Genomic DNA, 23,890 nt, shown 5'->3' with positions numbered 1-23,890 from the left:
TAATGAAAATCAAATTGATGTTCTCCAGTTCTCGCAGCTGTTCTTGAAGTATTCAAACCTGAACTGTGTCAATGATTGAAAACAAACACACTGTAAATTACGATTTATTTAAAAATTACCCTTTTCTACTCGTGGCATCATAACTCAGCTACCAAAGGGCACAAAGTGTTAAAACTTATACCAATCAAAACTTAAATAAATTCTGCACCTATGGCAAAAAATCGTTTGATGAAATCTTACATACCTTTGGAGTTATTCAAATCTGATATGTGTCAATAATTTGAAAAAAAAACACTGATGTGGTGGTGGTGGTGGTTGTGGTAGTAGTAGTCGTAATGATGATAATGTGGTGGGAGTGGTAGCGATGATGATGTGGTTGTGGTGACTGTAGTCATACAGATAATAAACGTGGTAGTAGTAGTAGTAGTAGTAGTAGTAGTAGTAGTAGTAGTAGAAGTAGTAGTAGTAGTAGGAATAGTAGTAGTAGTGATGTTATGAAGATGGTGGTTGTAGTAGTAGTTGTAAGAGTAGTAGTAGTAGTATCGTTCGGCTACATTTCTATGTTCAAGGTATCAATCCAGGTTCGGAAGTCATCATCACATTTGTTGATGGTTTCAAATCCCCGTTCCAGTTTTGTATGGGCAATCTAGTACGAGGTGGTTTGCATCTTGTGGTGCTTGGTTGCACTTTGGGCATGTTGGTGATTCTTGGAGCCCCCATTTGTGCATGTTGGCAGCTGTTTTTGTATGTTTTGACTGTAGTCTATTTGCAGCTACCCAGTATTTTCTTGGCTGATCTGTAGACCTGGGAGACTTTTACATACAGGAGCTTGCGTGCCCCAATGACCCTGAAGGTGATACCAGCTTGGATGCAACCGTGCTGGAACAGCAAAGGGATAGGGACCAGATGAAGGATGATCCAACCCGGCATTTAGACAAGGCTTGCCTTTTCCTGACCCATACTTCTAATCAAGAAAGTAGTTGTAGTGATGATGATGTGGTGGGGTTGATTGTAGTTGTAGTGGTGATGGTGTATTAATTGTGGTTGTAGTAGCAGTGGTACTGATGATGGTGGTTGTAGCAGTGGTAGTGATGATAGTGTGGTGGTTGTAGTTGTTGTAGTGATGATGAGGTGGTGGTGGGGGTTGCAGTAGTAGTTGCAGTAATGATTATGTGGTGGTGGCGGTGATTTTAGTGAAAGTGATGATGTTGAGCTTCTGGTTGTAATGATGATGTTCATGTGGTATTTGTAGTAGTTGTGGTCGTCGTCATGATGATGGGTGTGTGTTGGTTGTAGAAGAAATAGTGGTAGTGATGATGGTGGTTGTTGCAGTTGGGATGACAATGTGATGGTGGTTATTGTAGTAGTGGTAGTGATGAAGATGTGGTAATGGTAGTTGTAGCTGTGGTTGTGATGATGATGTGTGGGTGGTGGTTGTAGTAGTTGTGGTAGTGATGATCTTGTGGTGGTGATGGTTGTGGTAAAAAACTGGAAAGGCATCATACTGGCTTGACAAAAACCATGGCCTGCCGGGGATTTAGCATCCATGCATTTATACATACCTGTTCTCTTTCATTACATTCATGTTTACCATTCATGTATACAGCATATCTCTGTGTTACCCACCCACGCTCCCTCTCTTTCTTTTGTACACACACATCAGAGAGAGGGGGAGGGAGAAGAGAGAGAGAGAGAGAGAGAGAGAGAGAGAGAGAGAGAGAGAGAGAGAGAGAGAGAGAGAGAGAGAGAGAGAGAGAGAGAGAGAGAGAGAGAGAGAGAGAGAGAGAGAGAGAGAGAGAGAGAGAGAGAGAGAGAGTAGGGGTGGGATGGGAAAAACTACGAATGCTAACCATAAGATATTTTAAAATTACAGTATTAGTGACACTGTAAGCTCACTGGGAAATATATAGCTGGTTGTTTACAAAAAAAAGAAAATAAATGAAGTTGATGTAACTTTGCTCTTTGTTTTTTTAAAAAGACCATTATGTGCGTGTTTACATCAAGGGGGTTTGCTAGTATTCTATAGATAGAATGAAGTTGATGTCACTCAGGTCTTTGTTATTTTTTGTTGCCATCTGCGATTATGAGTGAAATTTTCACTAGACTGTATTAACCAGACTATATACGACCAAGATTACACATAGTTTGTGTGTTGGTCCGTTTTACTTCCGAATGGCAATGTTGTGAGCTTCTCAGCCAAGCGCAGAGCTGCCAACTTGCCAAAATCCGTTTAGGGGACAATTGACATTCATTTCAGCGGCACTTCAGCGACGCATAAAAGTCTATTTAGACCTACAGACGACTTCATCTAGTCAATTGTTAATAAACTATTGCGTATAATTTAAAACTATATAAGCATATTAGATCACTTAAAACTTTTTACATATTTCCTCATATATGAGAGTTATAGTTATAGACGGTCTGTGTGGTAATGGCACAAAAGTACTCAAATGATACAGTATGTGTAAAAATTTACTGATTGATTACAGACTAAAACGGGAGGTTAAATAATAATAGAGGACACAGGCCCTGGCAGTTTCAGAGCAAGGCATTGAATGGATGGTTTTAGCACTGAAGGACCCCCACACTCACTCAACCCAACACAAACCTAAGGAGGCATACACACACACACACACACTGTGATTAAATAGGGAGAGTAGTCCACACTACATAATAATACTACCAATAAATTGGTTATTGGCCCCAGAGTACACAATAATACTACCTACCGATAACTCTAACTCGGGCCCTAAGTATATAATGATGCAACAGTCATTAACCCTCTTAAAATATAATATTATTCGACATCAACTGCATACACTTTGACAGAGACGCCAACTTTAAATTTGACTCACAGGAATTTCAGACACCACTCGTAGGAATTTCAAAGCCGAAAGAGGAATTTCCGCACCCAAGAAAAGGGAATTGGGATGGTATTTGGCATTGTGTTTACATATTGTATAGTTGATTAGAATTATATAATGATATATTATAAACACAATGCCAAATACAATCCCAAAGTTTCCTTATTTCTAATGAAGTAATGGTGGTGGTGGTTGTAGTAGTGGTGGTAGTTATGATGATGTGGTGGTGATGGTGGTTGCAGAAGTAGTGGTAGTGGTGATGATGTGGTGGTGGTGATTGTAGTAGTTGTGGTCGTGATGATAAGGATGTGGTGGTGATTGTACTGGTAGTGGTCTTGATGATAATGTGGTGGTGGTGGTGATTGTAGTAGCAGTGGTAGTGATGATGATATGGTGGTGGTGGTGGTTGTAGTAGTGGTAGTGATGATGATGATGTGGTGGTGGTTGTAGTAGTAGTGTTAGTGGTGAGGATGTGGTGGTGGTGGTTGTATTAGTAGTAGTAGTGGTAGTGATGATGTGGCAGTGGTAGTTGTAGTAGTAGTGGTGGTAGTGATGATGATGTGGTGGTGGTGGTTGTAGTAGTGGGTGGTAATGATGATGATGTGGTGGTGGTTGCAGTGTAGTGGTAGCAATGATGATGATGTGGTGGTGGTGTTCGTGGCTGTAGTAGTAATGGTAGTGATGATGTGGTGGTTGTAGTAGTAGTGGTCGTGATGATGATGTGGTAGTGGTGGTTGTAGTAGTAGTGGTAGTGGTGATGATGTGGTGGTGGTGATTGTAGTAGTTGTGGTCGTGATGATGATGATGTGGTGGTGGTTGTAGTGATAGTGGTCTTGATGATGATGATGATGTGGTGGTGTTGTAGTAGTAGTGTTAGTGGTGAGGATGTGGTGATGGTGGTTGTATTAGTAGTAGTAGTGGTAGTGATGATGTGGTGGTGGTGGTTGTAGTAGTAGTGGTGGTAGTGATGATGTGGTGGTGGTGGTTGTAGTAGTAGTGGTGGTAGTGATGATGATGTGGTGGTGGTGGTTGTAGTAGTAGTGGTAGCAATGATGATGATGTGGTGGTGGTGGTTGTAGTAGTAGTGGTGGTAGTGATGATGATGTGGTGGTGGTGGTTGTAGTAGTAGTGGTAGCAATGATGATGATGTGGTGGTGGTGGTGTTCGTGGCTGTAGTAGTGGTGGTAGTGATGATGTGGTGGTTGTAGTCGTAGTGGTCGTGATGATAATGTGGTAGTGGTGGTTGTAGTAGTAGTGGTTATGATGATGATGTGGTGGTAGTGGTGGTTGTAGTAGTAGTGGTTATGATGATGATGTGGTGGACGTGGTTGTAGTAGTAGTGGTAGTGATGATAATGTGGTGGTGGTGGTGGTTGTAGTGGTAGTGGTAGTAGTGATGATGACGTGGTGGTGGTGGTGGTTGTAGTAGTAGTGGTAATGATGATGTGGTGGTGGTGGTTGTAGTAGTAGTGGTGGTAGCAATGATGATGATGTGGTGGTGGTGGTTGTAGTAGTGGTAGTAGTGATGATGTGGTGGTTGTAGTAGTAGTGATGATGATGATGTGCTAGTGGTGGTTGTAGTAGCAGTGGTCGTGATGATGATGTGGGGGTGGTGGTTGTAGTAGTATTGGCAGTAATGATTATGTTGTAGTGTTGGTTGTAGTAGTAGTAGTAGTAGTAGTAGTAGTAGTAGTAGTAGTAGTAGTAGTAGTAGTAGTAGTAGTAGTAAGTAGTTGCTGTAGTGATGATCATGTGGTGGGGTGGTTGCAGTAGTAGTGGTAGTGCTGACGATGTGATTGTGGTGGTTGTAGTAGTAGTGGTACTGATGATGTGCTGGTGGTTGTAGTAGTAGTGGTAGTGATGATGTGCTGGTGGTTGTAGCTGTAGTTGTAGTGATAATGATGCGGTGGTGGTGGCGGTAGTAGTAGTGATAGTTCAGATGATGTGGTAGTATTGGATGTAGTAGTAGTAGTGGTAGTAGTGATGATTATGTGGTGGTGGTGGTTGCAATAGTAGTGGTAGTGATGATGATGTAGTGGTGGTGATTGTAATAGTGGTGGTAGTGATGGTTGTGCTAGTGATGATGATGTAGTGGTGATGGTTGTAGCAGTGGTAATGATGATGATGTGGTGGTGGTGGTAGTGGTAGTGATAATGCTGTGTTGGTGGTTGTAGTAGTTGTGGTAGTTATGATGTGGTGATGGTGGTTGTAGTAGTAGTAGTGGCAGTGATGATAATGTGGTGGTTGGAAAAAAAAAGGGGGGGGGGGGGGGGGGGGGGGGGGGGGGAGGGGGGGAAAAATCCTTGGAACAAATTGACCTCACCTCACCGGAATTTGATGGAAGTTGCCTGTAACCAGAAATTTTTTGCCCCAAACCGGAGATTTTTCCAGTGAAACCGGAGTTTTGGTAGCTCTGCACTTTGATGTGACTTATCAGACACACAAAATGTGTATTGAATGACCATAGAGAATACGACGAAATAGACCAGCACCACTTCCGTGGCTTTTTAGGCCATTTCCGTTTGTCTGTGGCAAGCACAGTATTTCCGTGGCTGTCACAGAAGTTTCGCGACACTTGACAACTCTGCAAGCGCATACTATCTATAAAAACAAAAATTGAACACCACCTAAATGTAGCGTTTAAAGTAAATTGGAGGAAGTCAAATTTCAAGAATGAATAAAAGAGGAAAAGGTAATAAAGTGATCAACTTCTATAACTCACTCGCATACAACTCACTTTTTGTAATGAGCTGCAACTCTCATGTAACAGAATTTTTTTCTATAAAAAAGACTGTTTGTCAGATAAATTGACATTGAGATTTTCTAGACAGGCCAGTAAATGCCCATTTTTTAAAAAGTATGAAAAATTTTGGTCATAATTTTCATAACAATTAGTAAGTAATACATACTCTACTGATTATAGACGTACAATTGCTTGAAGACAATGTGCACTTATTCTTAGGTCTGACAACCCAATTCATTATCAGCACGTTGTAATGGAAATCTCAAAAAATGATGCAAAATATTGTCCATTATAACAATGTTAAACTCCCATAATGCGTCCAGGCGTGACCTGCATATATGGTCACTTAAAGATAATAAAAATTAATGGATGCTTCTATTGCCTTGATATCCGCATTATGATCGATTTTTTAAAAATGTTTTTATCTTGATAAGTAATCCATGACAAAACAACTGACAAAAACAATTTCAACTTACTGTATGATCTATCTCAGACAGGGAAACCATAACCATAACAATGCCGTCAAAAATAATAAAGTGAGATGGCTTTGTACATTGAGTAAATGCATGATTCATGATTCAGTTTTTTCAGGAGCAGATTTCAGATCCAACCCCAGTGACCTCGGATGACGAAAGTAGTTTCACGATGAAAATTAGCAGAAATGACTCATTTTCGGATTTTGTCATTGGCCTTGAGTGAGAGAGGGGAAGGACGTAGCCCTAAGAAACTGGTTTCCACAAGTCGGGACAAAATTAATTTTAAAAGAAAAAACAAAAGGCAAACCCCCCCCTAAAAAAATAAAAACAACCCAAAACACGTAGCCATGAAATCATTTTTTTCAATATAACTCTCAGAGAGGTAATCCACTTCTGAAAATGGCCTGGTAATTTTGTCCTCCAAGAAGCAAGTTATTAGAAGTGACCACTCTATCTAGATTTTTTTTTTTATTTACCTATGAATTGCGTGACAAATAAAGCCTTCACCAGTTTCTCTCGAATCAAAATGAGCTGATTTTTCTGATGACCGCATCTGTAAGACAAAAGATGAAAATTAAATTCCATGTAAACAAGATTTATTTTTTTGTAATTAAGTAAACACATAAAATCCATTCTAAAGTTTTAGATGTAACTACTGAAATATTACCTCCCCCCCCCCCCCACCCTCTACCACCCCAATAAAAAATATGAGAAAAAAAATAACAAGCAACCAGTCTCAGGCCTTTAAAAATTTTAGATTTCTCTAAAACTGATTAAGGTTTTGAATGTCTTTATATCTAAGAGTTTCTTAATGTCTCTCTACCGCTTCTTTCTATATCTCCATGCCTCCCTCTTTCTCTCTCTTTAAGTAACTCAACTATTGTGAAAAGAACACAACAAACAACTTACTTCAGTCTGTAAATCAATACAATAAACATTCCCCAAACTGTCACCAGCAAACAAAGAGAGTTCTGAATGATCCATTGTAACAGAGTAAACTGGAGCACCTAATTCAAACATTTTGAGTTCTTCCCCAGAAAGAAGGTTCCAAATCTGTAATAAAAAAGGATTAACATTAACAGTGTATAAATTTCCCATTCTCAAAATGGAAGAAATACTTATTTATTACATTGATGTATTTATCACATAATATATACGACATCATAGTTTTTGTGACCAACAATAAGTCTAAAATCTGGTCGCCGGATGAAGCAAGACAATATAATAATAATAATAATAATAATAATATAATAATAATAATAATAATAATAATAATAATAATAATAATAATAATAGTAATAAATAATAATAAAATAATAATAATAATAATAATAATAATAATAATAATAAAAATAAAAATAATAATAATAATAATAATAATAATAATAATAATAATAATAATAACAATAATAGTAATAATAGTAATAATAATAATAATAGTAATAATAATAATAGTAATAGTAATAATAATAATAGTAATAATAATAGTAATAATAATAATAATAACAATAAATAATAATAATAATAATAATAATAATAATAATAATAATAATAATAATAATAATAATAATAATAATAATAATAATAATAATAATAATATTCCTTATCAACTAATTATGTAAGCTTATTAGGATAAGAAGATGAGAAACTAGTGGTAGTAGTATGGGGTGAATTTTTTAATTCAGAAAAGTGAGTGGAGCAGGCACTTATGTTGGTAACAACAAGATATGAAGTGAATAGAAAAGTGCCAGAAGACAATAGAGAATAAAAAATTTTTTTTCCGCGGCGGTGGTGGGGTTTGAACCTGCGACCTTATTGGTACGACAACTCCGCCTGGCAGGTGAGAGCGTGGCTCTACCGTGTGAGCTATCCACGAACACAAAAATATTCGTTTCAAACTCAAAGTCATTACTAGATCCCTCTCTCACCCACTTCTTGAGACCGCCGATTCGTTCGTACACCACCATCGCGAATAATTTTGACCAGCAGTTAAGCTTAATAGCCAATATTCTCAACACAAACATATAACATAGAAACGAATTGAACTTAGTATGCTCGTTAGGGGAAACTTTTAACTTCAGAAAAGTTGAGTGGAGCAGGCATTATGTTGGTAAAGCATGATTATGAAGTGAATAGAAAAGTGCCAGGATGACAAAGTAGAATAAAAAAAATTTTTTCGCGGCGGCTGTGGGGGGTTGAACCTGCGACCTATTGGTTTTCGACAACTCGCCGGCAGGTGAGTTAGCGGCATACCCCCGTAAATGAGCTATCCACAACACAAAAATATTTCGTTTCAAATCAAAGTCTTGACTAGAATCCTCTCTCACCCACTTTTGTAGACGCAGATTCGATCGTACCACCATGCGTAATAATTTTGACTTACAGTGAAGCGTAAATAGCCTAATTTCTCAACAAAATACGATATTCATAGAACGATTGTAGACATAGAGAATTGAATTCCGGTGTATTGGTGATTTTTTAATTCAGAAAAGTGAGTGGAGCATGCATTAGTTGGTAACAACAAATATGACACCAATAGAAAAGTGCAGAAGACAATAAGAATAAAAAATTTTTTTTATTATTTCTATGTCTTCTGCACTTTTCTAATTCACTTCTACTGTTGTTCCAATCTAATGCCTCTCCACTCACTTTTCTGAATTAAAAAATTCACCAACACGGAGCATACCAATGTCACAATCGTTTCAATTTACTATGTTTGTGTTGAAATATTGCAATAAACTTAAACTGGTCAAAATTATTCGCGATGGGGTGTCGAAGAATCGCGTGTCAAATGGTGAAAGGGACTATTAATGACTTTGAGTTTGAAACGAATATTTTAGGTTCGTGATAGCTCACACGGTAGAAGCACGCTTCTCACTGCCAGGCGGAGTTGTCGTACCAATAAGGTCGCAGGTTCAAACCCCACCACCGCCGCGAAAAAATTTTTTTATTCTCTATTGTCTTCTGGCACTTTTCTATTCACTTCATATCTTGTTGTTACCAACATAAGTGCCTGCTCCACTCACTTTTCTGAATTAAAAAATTCACCCCATACACCGGAGCATACTCAATGTCTCAATCGTTTCTATGTTATATGTTTGTGTTGAGAATATTGGCTATTAAGCTTAACTGCTGGTCAAAATTATTCGCGATGGTGGTGTACGAACGAATCGGCGGTCTCAAGAAGTGGGTGAGAGAGGGATCTAGTAATGACTTTGAGTTTGAAACGAATATTTTTGTGTTCGTGGATAGCTCACACGGTAGAGCCACGCTCTCACCTGCCAGGCGGAGTTGTCGTACCAATAAGGTCGCAGGTTCAAACCCCACCACCGCCGCGAAAAATTTTTTTATTCTCTATTGTCTTCTGGCACTTTTCTATTCACTTCATATCTTGTTGTTACCAACATAAGTGCCTGCTCCACTCACTTTTCTGAATTAAAAAATTCACCCCATACACCGGAGCATACCAATGTCTCAATCGTTTCTATGTTATATGTTTGTGTTGAGAATATTGGCTATTAAGCTTAACTGCTGGTCAAAATTATTCGCGATGGTGGTGTACGAACGAATCGGCGGTCTCAAGAAGTGGGTGAGAGAGGGATCTAGTAATGACTTTGAGTTTGAAACGAATATTTTTGTGTTCGTGGATAGCTCACACGGTAGAGCCACGCTCTCACCTGCCAGGCGGAGTTGTCGTACCAATAAGGTCGCAGGTTCAAACCCCACCACCGCCGCGAAAATTTTTTTTATTCTCTATTGTCTTCTGGCACTTTTCTATTCACTTCATATCTTGTGGTAGTAGTAGTACAGTTCACTCTGCTTAATCGCACACTCCGCTTATTTATACGCTACACATTCCCGAAAAACTGAATTTTTTTCTATATAATCACTCCACTTAATTGCACACCATCTTCGCTTAATCGATACACCTTGATTGGAGTGACAAGCAACAGCTATATGAAATCAACGATGCTGTTCCCGTCCCACCCAACTTTTTGGCCAAAGTATTCGATCAGTTCGTAACAATGGACAACAATATACCCATCAGCGGTAAACTGACATCTCAGGAACCACTGAACTCCGTTCAGCAACATAAAAATCAAAGCCTAGATAATGAAAATGAGGTTGAATCATCAGAATGTGACACATAGCCCCTGACAAACACTGGAAAACTTGACATGGTAGCTAAACTACTCCATTTCATCCAGCCAAGAAGAACGCTTGACAGATGATCTATATTGGCGAGATTGGAGACAAAAGTTTATCAACAGCTTGCACAGAATAAAAATCAATCACCGCTTCTCGATTACTGATGTAAGAAACAATAATGTCACATTATGTTGTCGATATAACATGAAAAAGAAAAGATTAAAAAGAAGAAAAATTAAAAAAACAATATAAAACAACAACCCAATTAAATAAATAACTAAATAAATAAATGAAAAACAAGCATTCTAATGAGGTCATGTATAGCTTGACGTTCCCAAGCCCGTAGAAAACTCAGAAGGAAGGTCCTACATGAATGGCACATGAAAGCTGGTGCTTCGATGTTATTTTTAGCTTCTCCGCTTAATCGACACACTAACCTGAACTCCAGAGGGTGTGCGATTAAGCGGAGTCGACTGTAGTAGTAGCAGTAGAGTAGTAGTAGTAGTAGTAGTAAAGAAGAAGAAGAAGAAGAAGAAGAAGAAGAAGAAGAAGAAGAAGATCTTGAGAAAGAACAGAGGGAAAGGAGGAGGTAAAGAAATTCATTTGACTAATAAGAATTGTATTGACTCTCATTGCGTGTAAAAGTACTTATGGTAGTCAAATGTTACATATTGAAAAACAAAACAAAAACAAGCTAGCACCCCCCCCCCCCCCCCCCTCCAAACAAAAACCAACAACAAATAAACAAAAAAAAAACCCAAAAAAACTCAGAACACAACAACAAATAAATGCTTGAATTTTAGTGCATTTGAGACAATAGTCTAAATAATGTACATAATTCTATGATTGAAACTATTCTTACTTTATAAGTTGCATGCAAAGCTCAAAGTTTGGCAAATAAAATTTTAAAAAAACCCATCTGGTTGAAAGTCAGGTTTAATTCTTTATCAGGCTGGATATCAATAAAATTGTTGTTTTGGTAATAAAACATCATTTCTGAGTAAGTACTTACTCTGACGGTGTAGTCTGTGCCACAGGTCACAACATTATCAGACAGATTAATGTAAATGTCAGCTATTTCACCGGCATGGCCTCTGAATGTTTGTATAGGTGTGTGGTCCATCATTCTCCTTGGGTCAAGGCTTAAGGCACTACAATGATGATATGGAAAAAAAAAGAGTGATCAGTAAAAGGCTTTTAATTAAAATGTAAAGACAGATTATAAAATATTTCAAAAGGTAACTACTATACTTTTTTAAATTATTTGCCTCAGTAAATAATAATAATAATAATAATAATAATAATAATAATAATAATAATAATAATAATAATAATAATAATAATAATAATAATAATAATAATAATAATAACAATAATAATAATCTTTATTTTCCAGAAGAAAGGCGATTCATGTTGTGTTTACAATCACAATGCTCTACAAACAGCACAAACGCGTGTCATACACATAACAGTCAAGCGGCGCATTCAAACATACAGTGTACGGTAAACATTAGGATATAAAGGGGGGGGGGGGGGGAAGGGGAACACACACTCACATATAGATGCAAGCACACACGCAGACATATATACTTAACTCACTGCGAATTAAATCAATAATTTACACACAATTTCAGACACAGATGGTGATATTGAATGGGGTCATAATATTAAGCCATCAAAAGTCAGTCAGTATTTAAACATAATTTCTGATACAAATGTTGACAGTAATAAAGATAATAATATTAAGGCATTAAAAGTCAGTCAGTATTTACACACAGTGCTGATTCAAATGTTGATAATAATAAGGATAATAATATGAATGCTTCATATGATGTCAGTCATTATAATTTATACACAATTTCTAATACCAAAGCTACTTCTGATAAATTAATTAAGGTGCATTTTTATAGGAGTTCAGGTTACTGATTGCTGATGGTATAAAAGTACACTTGTATCTATGTGTTCTACATTTTGGCTGAGCAAAACGTTTCCCTGACGGAAGTATTTTGAACTCACAATTCAAGGGGTGTTTGCGTGAATCAACAATAGAATTTGCTTTCCTCTCTACAGCTTTCGAGGATTCTTTAGAAATTGTTTCAATTTTGCTATTTACTATTTTGCTACTTTCATTCGAAATTTTCTGAATTTTGTTTTTTTCCTTCACTCCACATGAGCCAAACCACATTGAAATGCTGAAAGTGAATATGCTGAGAACTAGAGACTTACAAATCTGAACCATTGTTTTGTTACTTACTTGAAATGATCTGAGTTTTCTTAAAATATGCATCCTTTGACAAGCTTTTGTGGCAATATTATTTACATGAGATTTAAATTTTAGGGAGGAATCAATTGTGATCCCAAGGTAATTAAATTAGTCAACAATTTCAACTGTCTGATCTTGTATTTTTAGATTGTCGAATAGGTAATTTTTTCTGTCCCTGAAGTCAAAGATCCGCTCTTTAGTCTTGGATACATTTAGACTTAAAGACTTTGACAGTAATATTAAACAATTACAACTACTGCAAAACAGTGCAGCAAGATTAGTTTTTGGCCAAAAAAAATCTGATCATGCAACCCCTTTGTTGGCCTCTCTCCACTGGTTGCCCATTGAAAAGCGCACATATTACAAAGCAGCGTGTCTTGTTTATAAGTGTTTGACTGGTATAGCACCAGCATATCTCACAGATCACGTGGTCATGTGTAAATTTGAAAATTACACTTTAAGATCATGACCAAACGAAAATTTCGGAAAAAAGATCAAGAACAAAATTTGGTGATAGATCGTTTGCTTGTTTCGGCCCCAAGATTTGAAATGAACTACCACGTGGTCTGAGGGAGTGCAAGTCTTTACCTACCTTTAAAAAGAATCTCAAGACACATTTTTACTGTATTTGTTTTTATTGACTCTATGAATCCTTGATTTGGCTAGGAATTATTATTATTATTTTTTTATTTTTTTTCACTTAAAATTGATATTTATATTGTAAAGTGCCCAGAGCTTATGTTTTACACGAGAATGAGCGCTATATAAATGTGTATTATTATTATTATTATTATTATTATTATTATTATTATTATTATTATTATTATTATAATGTTTGTGGACAAAGTGGACTAAATGTAAGTCTGAAATTGAAAAAGGCATGTGTCATCTTTACTGTGTTAAGGTACAAAATAATTTTGATAACACTATATCTAAAGGACGGGAAACATGACAATACACTGGTAAAGCACTAGTTTTACAAGAAAAGTGAAAGGAATCGATCTTGGATACAACTGACCTGATGGCTCGAAAGGACTATTATTTTTATATAAAATCTAAATAAGAGGCAAATCTCACAGGGGCCTCTGAAATATATGGAAAGCCCATCAAATGTAAAAAGATTTGTAAAACAAGTATCTAATCATAATGGCAGTCTACCATACAATGCCGATATGTAAGGAAGCTCACTGAGTTCAGAAAGTGACGCAAGATTTTTCTTTATATCAATCTCCACTTAGAATGCTTTTCACTCTGTCAATTACTTGTAGCCGAGGCGTGTGGTTATAAATTTTGTTGAATGTGAGGTGACTTGAGTACTGCCCTAACCAACAAAAGGACAGTATCTGGCTGACCCAGATTCAACCAGATTTGCTGCAATTGATACATTAATTTTTTTCATTCACAATTCTTTAATTCTTTTACGTAGTGGAAGTCTTCTTACATCAAATAATAACTAATGACAACTTGCTTTTCTTCTATTAGTCGGCGATTTCACTAATATAATATGTTGCGTAATATTTTGAGTTAGTTCGGACATGGTTATAAGCCATGAAAATAACTCTACCTGTTACAAAGAAAAGACAGTATCCTATAGCTCTGTCTCACATACTGCCCATCAGTGGTTACTGCGAAGCAAATACCTCACCCCATTTTCACAAAAACACAGTAATTGTTCACATTGTCTCACATACTGCCTGACAGGGGTTAACTGTGATGAAATGCCTCGCCCCGTTTTCATAAACGAGCAGTAACTTGTATGCCACCACCTTGATACTGTCAGCATTGGCACAGTCAAAGTGAGATCTCACTTTCATTTTCAAGTTGTAACAGTATCTGAGTTGTGGACAGAGCAATCCACAACCAACTGGATTGACTAATGATCGTTGTCTTACTTTAGATGCAGCTGCTGGTATCATAGCTAAGGTGCGGTTGGCACTTGCATGCTGAGATCAAAACAAACCAATGAATAATAATAATAATAAAAATAATTTAAAAAATAAAAATAATAATACTAATAATAACAATAATAATAATAATAATAATAATAATAATAATAATAATAATAATAATAATAGTAATAGTAATAATAAAAATAATAATAATAATAATAATAATAATAATAATAATAATAATAATAATAATAATAATAATAATAATAATAATAATAATAATAATAATAATAATAATAATAATAGATCTTTATTGTCCACAAATATGGCAATTTATCATTTAGTTACACTTGTTATAACGTTTTATGATAACTATAATATTCGACAGATATTTCACTTCTACCTACTCTTTCTCTCTTTCTCTCACAAACACACACTTACACACAACATAGACAGATGCATTTAATTTTCAATTTGTTACACTTGTGGTAATTAAATATTATCATCATTATCAATTGGTCAATTAATCTATCATTAAATAAATCAATCAGTCAATCAATAATCATGTAAATTATCTATGTCAAGTTTTATTATTATTATTATTATTATTATTATTATTATTATTATTATTATTATTATTATTATTATTATTATTATTATTATTTCCACATTCATTATTGCGTTAATCCTTACATAAACTAAAGATATACATCATAAAATGATAATAATATTTGAACAACGGTGTGTGTCAAATAAAAGGTACTTGAAATAAGAATTGAGTAATCAAAAAGAGTACATTTACAAATCTAAAATACCATAAACACAAAATGTGAAAAAATAAAATAAACAGTTTTCTCCGGATCATACACACAATTCACTTTGGTTTAGGCTTAACAATGGCTTAAACCTAAGACATAGATGAACATTGAAAAATAAAATTCATCGGATAGGACAACAAAAATTGAGAAACTAAATGAATTTAAGACACATAAGATACATTAAATTGTTATAATTAGAAGTGGGGATGGAGGGTTATTCAAACATTTACTTTTTCTAAATGCAATATTTTATTATCTCTGAGATAATTGTTCCTCTGATGGTGATAATCAATCTATGTAGGCCGGTCCTAAACACTACATAAAATAATTTTAAAAAAATGCTTTTATCTATCTCAAGTTTTTTTTTTCTTTCTTCCTTGATTGTTGTTATTCAGAGATGCCAACTTCAAATTTGGCTCACAGGAATTTCAGACACCACTCGTAGGAATTTCAATGCCGAAATTGGCACCTAAATCGATATACAGAAATTATTGACTCCTGTCAGAGGTAAGAAGAAATAATACATACATAAAGACACACCCATATATGCATACAAACATAAATACACACACACATACACACACACACACAGACACATACATATATACATACAGACAGACAGAAAGACAGACAACAGTCAATTTATGTCTTAGGCAGTGCAATCAGGACAATAAGTAAAATTCAAACTTTGTGAAGGAAATGACTTGCTCATCACTACCACTGGCTGTTTTCTCAACATGCTGATAAAAACAAAATAAAAATGTTATAGAAACTATGATTAAGGTACAGTTTAATTTACGGTTCCAAATCTTTACCATTGAACATTGTGACAAAACAGAGACTTTTGTGATGAAAAATTACTTTGATGATAAGTTTTGTAAACAAAAATATATTTATATCTCTGTTTTTTATGGACCGATTTCGTCATTCTTTGTATCGAATTTATTCTAATGATAAGATTGAAATTTGAGACTTATGTTCTAAGACACAAAATTATTATAAAATATAATTCATGGCCAGGACTGTTTATTCTTGTGGATTCACAAGTCAAGCTTCTCAAAGTCTCCCACCAATCACAGACACTGTCCAAAATGAAGACATGGCCAGACATCAAAGTATTACATCATAGTTATGCATAAAACTTTTACACCTTTCTGGGTCAGTTTAATGTGTAAAAAACTAAAAGTAAGAAATATCATAGTGAGGAAAATAAAAACCACAATCTATTAAACAGGAGAACATTAGTCTTTGATTCATAAAAATCAGGTAGAAAGAACTGTTTTAAGAGTAAATATTATTTTGAAAGTTGATTTTGTCCATGCTTGTTTATTTTGGTAACTTCTTTATTTCTTGTCCGATTTTCTTGATTCTAATATCATATTTCATTTCTCTATGAGACAAGAATGGTATTGTGTCGTCAAATTTGACTAAACCATACATTGCCCCCCCCCCCCCCCCCCCCCCCCCCCACCCACACACACACACACACACACACAATAACTTGTGGCCAATTTCAACTTCAAATGTGCCAAAAAATAACCTTATGTTATTCTATGATTTTATATGAGATACTGTCCTTTTGTTGGTTAGGACAGAGTAGTGTCAAATAGAGAAAAAAAAAAGCCTGAGGATCTTTTAAGTTTTAGTCGAATCTAAGGTTGCTGTAACCGAGGTACCATTGTTTATTTGAGTAATCATTGGAAGGTTTTCACTACAACCAAAAATACGATATCTGATGGCATTGCCAATGGAAGGCAGTGAGTCAGTCATGTCACTATACTTTTTGGAATAAATGAGCTTTAATATCGATGTGAGACAATTCTTTATCCTCCACCTGTACATTCACTGTGAATGGATATTATAGGTTGGTAACATATTGGACCAAAATATGTTTACCTTAACTAAAAAGATCAATAAGGAATTAAGACTTACTCTTGCAGCTCCCACACACAGACAGTTCCATCTCTGTAGCCTGATACTAAATGATGACCTTTTGGTGAGAACCTCAAACATTTTACTTCAATACTGCCATAGGAAAGCACGCTCAGCAGATTGCCAGTACACACCTTTCAATTATTTTTTTTGAGAGATATCAATTATACTTGAATGCTGAGAAGCAAATAACTAAAAACTAATAACAAAAACAATAATAACAATAATAATAATAATAATAATAATAATAATAATAATAATAATAATAATAATAATAATAATAATAATACTAATACCACTATACTACTACTACTACTACTACTACTACTAATAATAATAATAATAATAATAATAATAATAATAATAATAATAATAATTAATAATAATAATAATAATAATAATAATAATCTATTATAAAAAATAGGGCAGGGGATCAACATTGTTCCGAACAGCCAACGTAAAATTGAGCACAGAATTTCTGGCAAATCTAAAAATTAGAAAACTACTTTTTACAGATTGATATTATTCAAATGCCCAACAACAGACAATGATGAAAACACAATTGATAAATTCTATCAAGATACGGAACAGACATTAAAGCAATGTAAATCTAATGAAATTAGTTTAATAATTGGTGATTTCAATGCTAAAGTTGGTAACGAGAGAGTTGAGAATATCGTTGACCCCCATGGACTAGGTACCAAAAAAGAAAGAGGAGAAAGACTTGTCGACTGGTGCAGATCGGAAAACCTTACCTGCCAAATGTGAATTTTATCCTCAATTCCTGCTGCAATCAATTTATGATCAGTTGAGATGGACAAACATGTGAGCTTGCTTCTCAGTATTATTTTTCGGTGCTTTTGACTCTATAAAACAGATAAGAAAATAAACATTAGGATCAGTGAGTGATATCTAACTAAAAGCCTGGCAGTAGGTACTCAAAACCGCGCTGATTTATTGGCGACAAAATGGCCAACTGGCGAGAAAATACATAAATCATATGATTTCAAACGTAATTTGTTGTGGTGAAATTTCGGTTTTACGGCAACAAATTTATATCTAAGTAATTCTCAGCATCTTTTCTTTTTAATAAACTCAATGAAAACATTTTAAATTTAATCCAGCGTTTCTGTTTTGCTGTTTTAAAACAACGACTTTACCGGCAATTTGCGTTATTTTTCAATCGCTACTGATGACCTCGACCAACACCGACCCATTTCAAACTGCGATACAATAGACAGGTAGATAACCACGCCCCTCGGACAATCGTCATAATGTAAACAATAGCAGTGATTGGTAGACACAGCAAACTACACAGGTTTTACTATCGATGGTATGTGTTTAAGTAAATTATCCACTGTTCAATCGCTTGATCAATAGAACTAACACAGAAAACTATGTGTAAATTTAAACGTTTAATATCTGATCGAGGAAATCGTGTGATAACTAGTCACCCATTTGGCGGTATAAAAACAATAACAATGATCAGTGATTGCTCGATTTCATTCACGTTACTGTTTATAAACAAGCAACTATGTTTGTCCGAGCACGTGTGAGGGTGTGTCACAAATTCCATGTTTTGATTGGTCAAAGATCTACCGGTTAATTATCATGGGTGAACCGATTTTCTTGTGGTTTTTTTCGTTAGAATCGGAAGAAAGCGATCTACAACCGGATATGACGTTTTCCCCCCTTTGTTTTCGTTGTATGGGCATAACCGTGATGTGAAGCCGAAAATCCTTATGAACTGCAATGATTTGAAGGAAAAATACAATTAACGTTCCTGATTAACATGCCAGAACCATTTATCTCTAACTTCTTTTAAATTTTGAAGACTTTGTGACGTCCATGATAATTGCATAAAACGTTTTGTAACACCACCAAATTGCCAACGACGAACTCGGAAGAGGCCATCATGGCCGCTCCCGTACCTGTTCTACCTCCCGCCGACATGCCGGCTGAAATTTCTCAAAGTGAAGGATCGGCAAACAAATCAACAAATGGATTGAGTGAATACACGGACATATGTAAGTATTAAATGTTTGATGTAAATTTTAAAGAAATATAATGTTGTTAATAACGGTTTTAAAACGATTCGTAGAGGGAATTTGCAACTGATAACAGCCAACTATTTTGTGGGTCATCGTCATTCGGCTCGATTCAATTATTCCAGGGACTCTTTTATTTATTTTTCCTACTTTGTTATTAATTATATCCCCAAGATATTCAACTTGTGCATGAAGGTATTGAATGTTGTTGTTAAGTAAGCTGACAATAGCTGTGGATTTATATCAGAAGGGGAAAACGAATTGGTGTTCTATTTTTAGAATCACAACAATCAGCAAGGGGATTCCCCTTTCACTGGTTGCTACAACTACAACAAAGCACTACACTACGACTACGACCAGGAGCATGATGTTGTTTTTGTTTTTTATAAGAGAGCTGCGTCTTGTTTTTTTAAGCTGAATTCGTATTCATTGTTGCTTTTTCAGACTATTTTCATTATCTTATTAACAGGCGTGGGTATTTTGCTGAATTTTTTTGTGATGAAATTTTGCAGCCAGCTGAATCATCTCATGCTTCTCTTTTAACCTTTTTTAGTCTTTGGTAAAAGGGTGAACACATCTTTAGCCTATTTTGCTGATTTCATGATTTCATTTTATTTATTTATTTATTTTTTTAATTTTTTTTTTTTGGGGGGGGGGGGGGGGGGGGGGGGGGGGGGGGGGGGGGGCTCAGTGCCCATCCCTTGAATTGGAATTAAACACTAACTTTTGTTTTTCTTGTCAAAGTACCAGAAATGTATTTGTTAATGTGAACTGTTTGATTGTCATAATCATAATTTACTTTCTTATCGGATCCTGTTTTTATTAACAGATGATGATACCTACTCTGCCATCAAAACTAGCTTTCTCAAGCAAGGACGAGGACGAAGACCAACATTGCCCACGGTTACCCTTACAAATAAACTGTTGGTCCAGCTTTCTGCTCTGAAGGATGAGATGAATGCAAGTTGGGATGTGGTAAGTACAAACTTATATTTTTATATGGTGGTAGGTGCAAGGGAAAGTGTAATTGTATGTCATGTATGTGTGTCTACAATATTGTTGTGTTCATCAGAATTGTATCACTTTCAAAAAGGAATAGAAGAAAAAACCTATCTTTGTACTTTTTAGAGTGGTGTCTGTTGTATGTGTGCAATATTATGATGTACAGGGGGGTGAATGTGAGTGTGCATCTCATATTTATTCTATTATGGCTGAGAAATAAAAACCGAATTGCCTCCTTCTGATCTTCAGGATCCCAACTAGCCTGGGAAAAATTTGGAATTTTAGGATGAGTCGGGATAAAGGAAATATGTGAAACTTAGCTTAGTCTCGATCGGGGTCGAAGGGGTGATTTTCCGACAAGTCGATTCTTAGTTATTGTCTGTGCTGGTCTTATAATCATATGTTGGTTGAAGACAACACTGCAAAATGTACATGTGCATTTGTTTAAAGAAATTTTGTCATTGAGAAATGGCCTTTTATGGGATCATTCTTGACGTGTTGCATTTTTTTTTTTCGTGAGTGGTGGTGGAGATATCTGTGTTATGCAGTATGTAAAAAGAAAACGTTTTTTCATAAGATGATTTCTTTTCAACTTCAATGATTCTTTTTCTTTATCGGTACTTATTGGTGGGTTTATTTTTACTTTTCAGGTCTTGACATGGTATTTGAAATTGTTTCCTGGACAAGTACTAACAGCCGCTCAGCTTCAATATAGAGTGCAGAAATCTTGTTCTGCGATGGAATCCCTGACCCAGGCGCAGTTACCAGATTTCTTGAAGGAGGATGTTTGTTTTGTTGTGGTGCCAGATGATTTACTGCAGATTGGACTCACAAGGGAAATTCTCTTAGGTGATTCAACGCTGTACTCACCTCCATCTTTATTTGTTCCTTCAGTTCAAACGCTTTTGTCGTTGAACGTATTTAGTGGTAAGGAAAGTCTGCCGGAGAGCTTTGTGGTTCGATGGATTCAAACTCTTATCAAACCTTTAAATATTTCATCAATCCCTCGCAAATTATAAATAAGCTACGTGGAGCTAAGAGGAAAAAATTAAAATTAAGACGTGATGCAGAGGGCATGATGTGTTTTCTGAATCAATCTTTGTATCAAGAAAATGGTGATGTGATGGGTACCCCGATACAAAATCCTGAGTTAATTTGTTTCACAAAGAAAGAAGTGCAGAGTGAAAGAAAAGCAATAAAATCATCCAATGATAAAATTTTATTACTTTCAGACAAACTGGATAGCATACAAAGTGAAAATGACTTGCTAAAGGATGAAATAAAACATTTAAGGAGTGAAAATTTATCCCTTAAAAGCGATAAAGATAGCTTAAAAGATAAAATTGAAATATCAAGAATTGCCCTCGAGGAATCCAGAACAACATTGAAATCTAATTATATAAATAAAAAAAAAATGAACAGCCAAGTAATAAGCCTCGAAGAAAAATTGATTAATCAGAAATTATTATTAACTGATAATTCCAATGAAATCAAAACTTTAAATAGTCAAATTCGTGACCATGTTAGTCAAATTAATCAATTGCATGATCAAATAAAAAAGCTTAAGAAACAAAGGAGAAAAGAACAACAGCTTAAATCAAAATTTAAAAGACAATTATCAGACACCTTAACAACAGGAGAAATTATTTTGTCTGAAGACAATGATTGTCACTGTAAGAATTTGAAGTTAAAAGTAGATGGAAATATCAATAATACTTATTCAGATGATGTCCATCTTACTTATATGGCATTGCAAGGTGAAGCAGATGTAGCTGCGACAAAGTGTTCAAAAGTTGTCAATATTATTTCAAAATACCTGTATAAAAATGAAATATGTATGTCTGATCTTCCAACAAGCCAAACAGCCCTTAATATTGCCAGTGAAGGATATTTTTTATCAAAAACACAGGTTGTTGAAAGTATAAGGGATTCAGATCATTTTACATTTGGTATTGATGAAACTTCCAGACAAAAAAGACGCTATCTTGAAAGACACATTGTGTTATCAAATGGTGGCATGATGAGTTTGGGCTTTTGTGAAATACCATCTGAGACTGCTGATACCCTACTTGAAAAATCTGTTTGCCTTCTTAAAGAACTATGTGAAATATATTGTGCTGAAGATGATTCAAATTTGAGGGATAGTCTTTTTAAAGAAATGTTAGCAAAGATGAAATGTATAATGAGTGACCGTGCTGCTGTCATGAAATTATTTGACAAGAAAATGGCTAATTACAAGTCAGAAATTTTAGGCACTGATTGCAGTACATTTTTTTTATTTTGCAATGCCCATTTTTTATTAGGCGTAACAGCAGCTGCTGAATCAGCTTTGAAAGAAATGAAAATAAAATTTGATGACAGGGAAATCAAACTGGGGAGGGATAATTATCCAGATAAGTATTTTAAATTTCAAAATGATGTTGAACATATTGTCTTGCGTCTAATAAGATTAGCTGCAGATGTATTTGGACCTCGTCCTGATGAAAAAATGGTTGCAGGCACGAATGGGTTGTTTATTTAGAAAGTTTGAATATTACTTCAAGATTTTCTAGTTATCGATCAAACAGGTTCAATAATCTTTTCGACAATGCCTCTGCACTATTATACCACAAAAACCACATCATTGTTTTTTTGGAGAATAAAGTTTCCCATGAAAATCTAAAATTGCAGAGCATTCTTGATGATATTAAAGATGATAATGTAATGCACATGGTATCAGCATTGGCTAAATTCAATTATTTATTTAGCTCTCCATATTGGAGGTTATTGAATAGTGATGTAAAATATGGTCAATTTCCCCATTTGTCACTCTCATGATAACGTTTCTGGAGAAAGGCCAACCGACAGAAACACCAGTCTTCTCTGATTTTGCAACTCCTTCATTGGACATCAATTGTTTTACATCTGAGGTGTTTTGTGAAACATTTAGTTTGATTTGTGCTAAAACAATTGATGTTCTGAAGAGACAGTTGTCTGATTTCATTGGTGATGGTGTTTTTGCTGGAAACATTGATGAAAATGTCATGAATGTTTTAATGACTGCTCCACTGTCAAATCTCACTGGTGAGAGACTCTTCGGAGACTTAGATTTTGACATTGGTAAACGAAGACATGCTTCTCTTCATTTAAGATCTGCTTTGAACATGTTCAAGCACAATAAGACTGGACAGTGGTTAAGTAAAAAAAAAAAAAAGGATGCTATTGATTTGTTGAGGTTGGCAAGAAAGAATCAAAGTAAAGTAAGGCGTAGAAGTAGAGATGAAGAAAGAGAAGTAAGAAGAATTGTGATGGAAAAGTTGGAAGAAAATGAAAGAAAAAGAAAACAGAAAGAATTGCGAGAGAGGGAGAAACATTTGCAAATCATAAATGAAGTTGTAGTTCAAGGTGGTTTGTGTAACACAAAAGAGGAAGTCGATGCTCTCATGAATGAAGGCAACAGGGTTCAAAATCTAAAGGCCCAGATAAGATACAGAAAGGTGATCCTTAAAGAAAAGAATTTAATTCTAACTGGAGACTTTTCACAGCTGTATCAGAGTTTGATATCATTTTTAGATAAAGAAGTTCTATCTGTTCCCTCCAGCAAAAGAAGTGACAATCGTGATCTTTGATACAGTCTGTGAAAATGTATTTCATTTCATTTTTTTTTTTTAAATTTCCAGGCCTATTGATAAATCTTTCTTATCACTATCACCTTTAGATTTTTGAGC

General features: G+C 35.2%; 2 protein-coding genes and 1 pseudogene across 5 annotated transcripts in view; 2 read left to right on the top strand and 1 right to left on the bottom strand.

Moving 5' to 3' along the window:
• The window catches only part of LOC144978738 (WD repeat-containing protein 18-like), a 75,003-nt gene that overhangs the window by 33,671 nt on the left and 17,442 nt on the right, over window positions 1-23,890 (bottom strand). For all 4 annotated transcript variants that reach the window (XM_078925178.1, XM_078925173.1, XM_078925197.1 and 1 more), the window contains exons 3-7: window positions 17,889-17,999; window positions 17,134-17,267; window positions 11,244-11,382; window positions 6,992-7,135; window positions 6,559-6,635 (exon numbers count right to left, since the gene is read on the bottom strand). In XM_078925178.1, the coding sequence (XP_078781304.1) occupies window positions 6,559-6,635; window positions 6,992-7,135; window positions 11,244-11,382; window positions 17,134-17,267; window positions 17,889-17,999 (605 nt within the window). The remainder of the gene's footprint in view (window positions 1-6,558; window positions 6,636-6,991; window positions 7,136-11,243; window positions 11,383-17,133; window positions 17,268-17,888; window positions 18,000-23,890) is intronic.
• Window positions 18,830-21,209, top strand: LOC144978730 (uncharacterized). The gene is made up of 3 exons (XM_078925163.1): window positions 18,830-19,160; window positions 20,011-20,156; window positions 20,834-21,209. The coding sequence occupies exons 1-3, from the start codon at window positions 19,049-19,051 to the stop codon at window positions 21,200-21,202; spliced, it is 627 nt and encodes a 208-aa protein (XP_078781289.1). The 5' UTR covers window positions 18,830-19,048; the 3' UTR covers window positions 21,203-21,209.
• LOC144978723 (uncharacterized) overlaps window positions 21,209-23,890 on the top strand; it is a 2,714-nt pseudogene continuing 32 nt past the window's right edge.

The sequence above is a fragment of the Berghia stephanieae genome, chromosome 1 (assembly GCF_034508935.2).
Source record: "Berghia stephanieae isolate SIO BIC M18660-M18661 chromosome 1, UCSD_Bste_1.3, whole genome shotgun sequence".
NCBI classification, from domain to species: domain Eukaryota; kingdom Metazoa; phylum Mollusca; class Gastropoda; order Nudibranchia; family Aeolidiidae; genus Berghia; species Berghia stephanieae.
Note: the sequence above shows the minus strand (reverse complement) of the source record. Positions and strands in the feature narration are given on the sequence as shown.

Excerpts from the sequence above, each read along its gene's own strand:
- LOC144978730 (XM_078925163.1), top strand. The coding sequence starts at position 19,049 with ATGGCCGCTCCCGTACCTGTTCTACCTCCCGCCGACATGCCGGCTGAA. Across the intron at positions 19,161-20,010 it reads GAGTGAATACACGGACATAT|ATGATGATACCTACTCTGCC; the intron begins GTAAGTATTAAA and ends TTTTATTAACAG. Across the intron at positions 20,157-20,833 it reads TGAATGCAAGTTGGGATGTG|GTCTTGACATGGTATTTGAA; the intron begins GTAAGTACAAAC and ends TTTACTTTTCAG.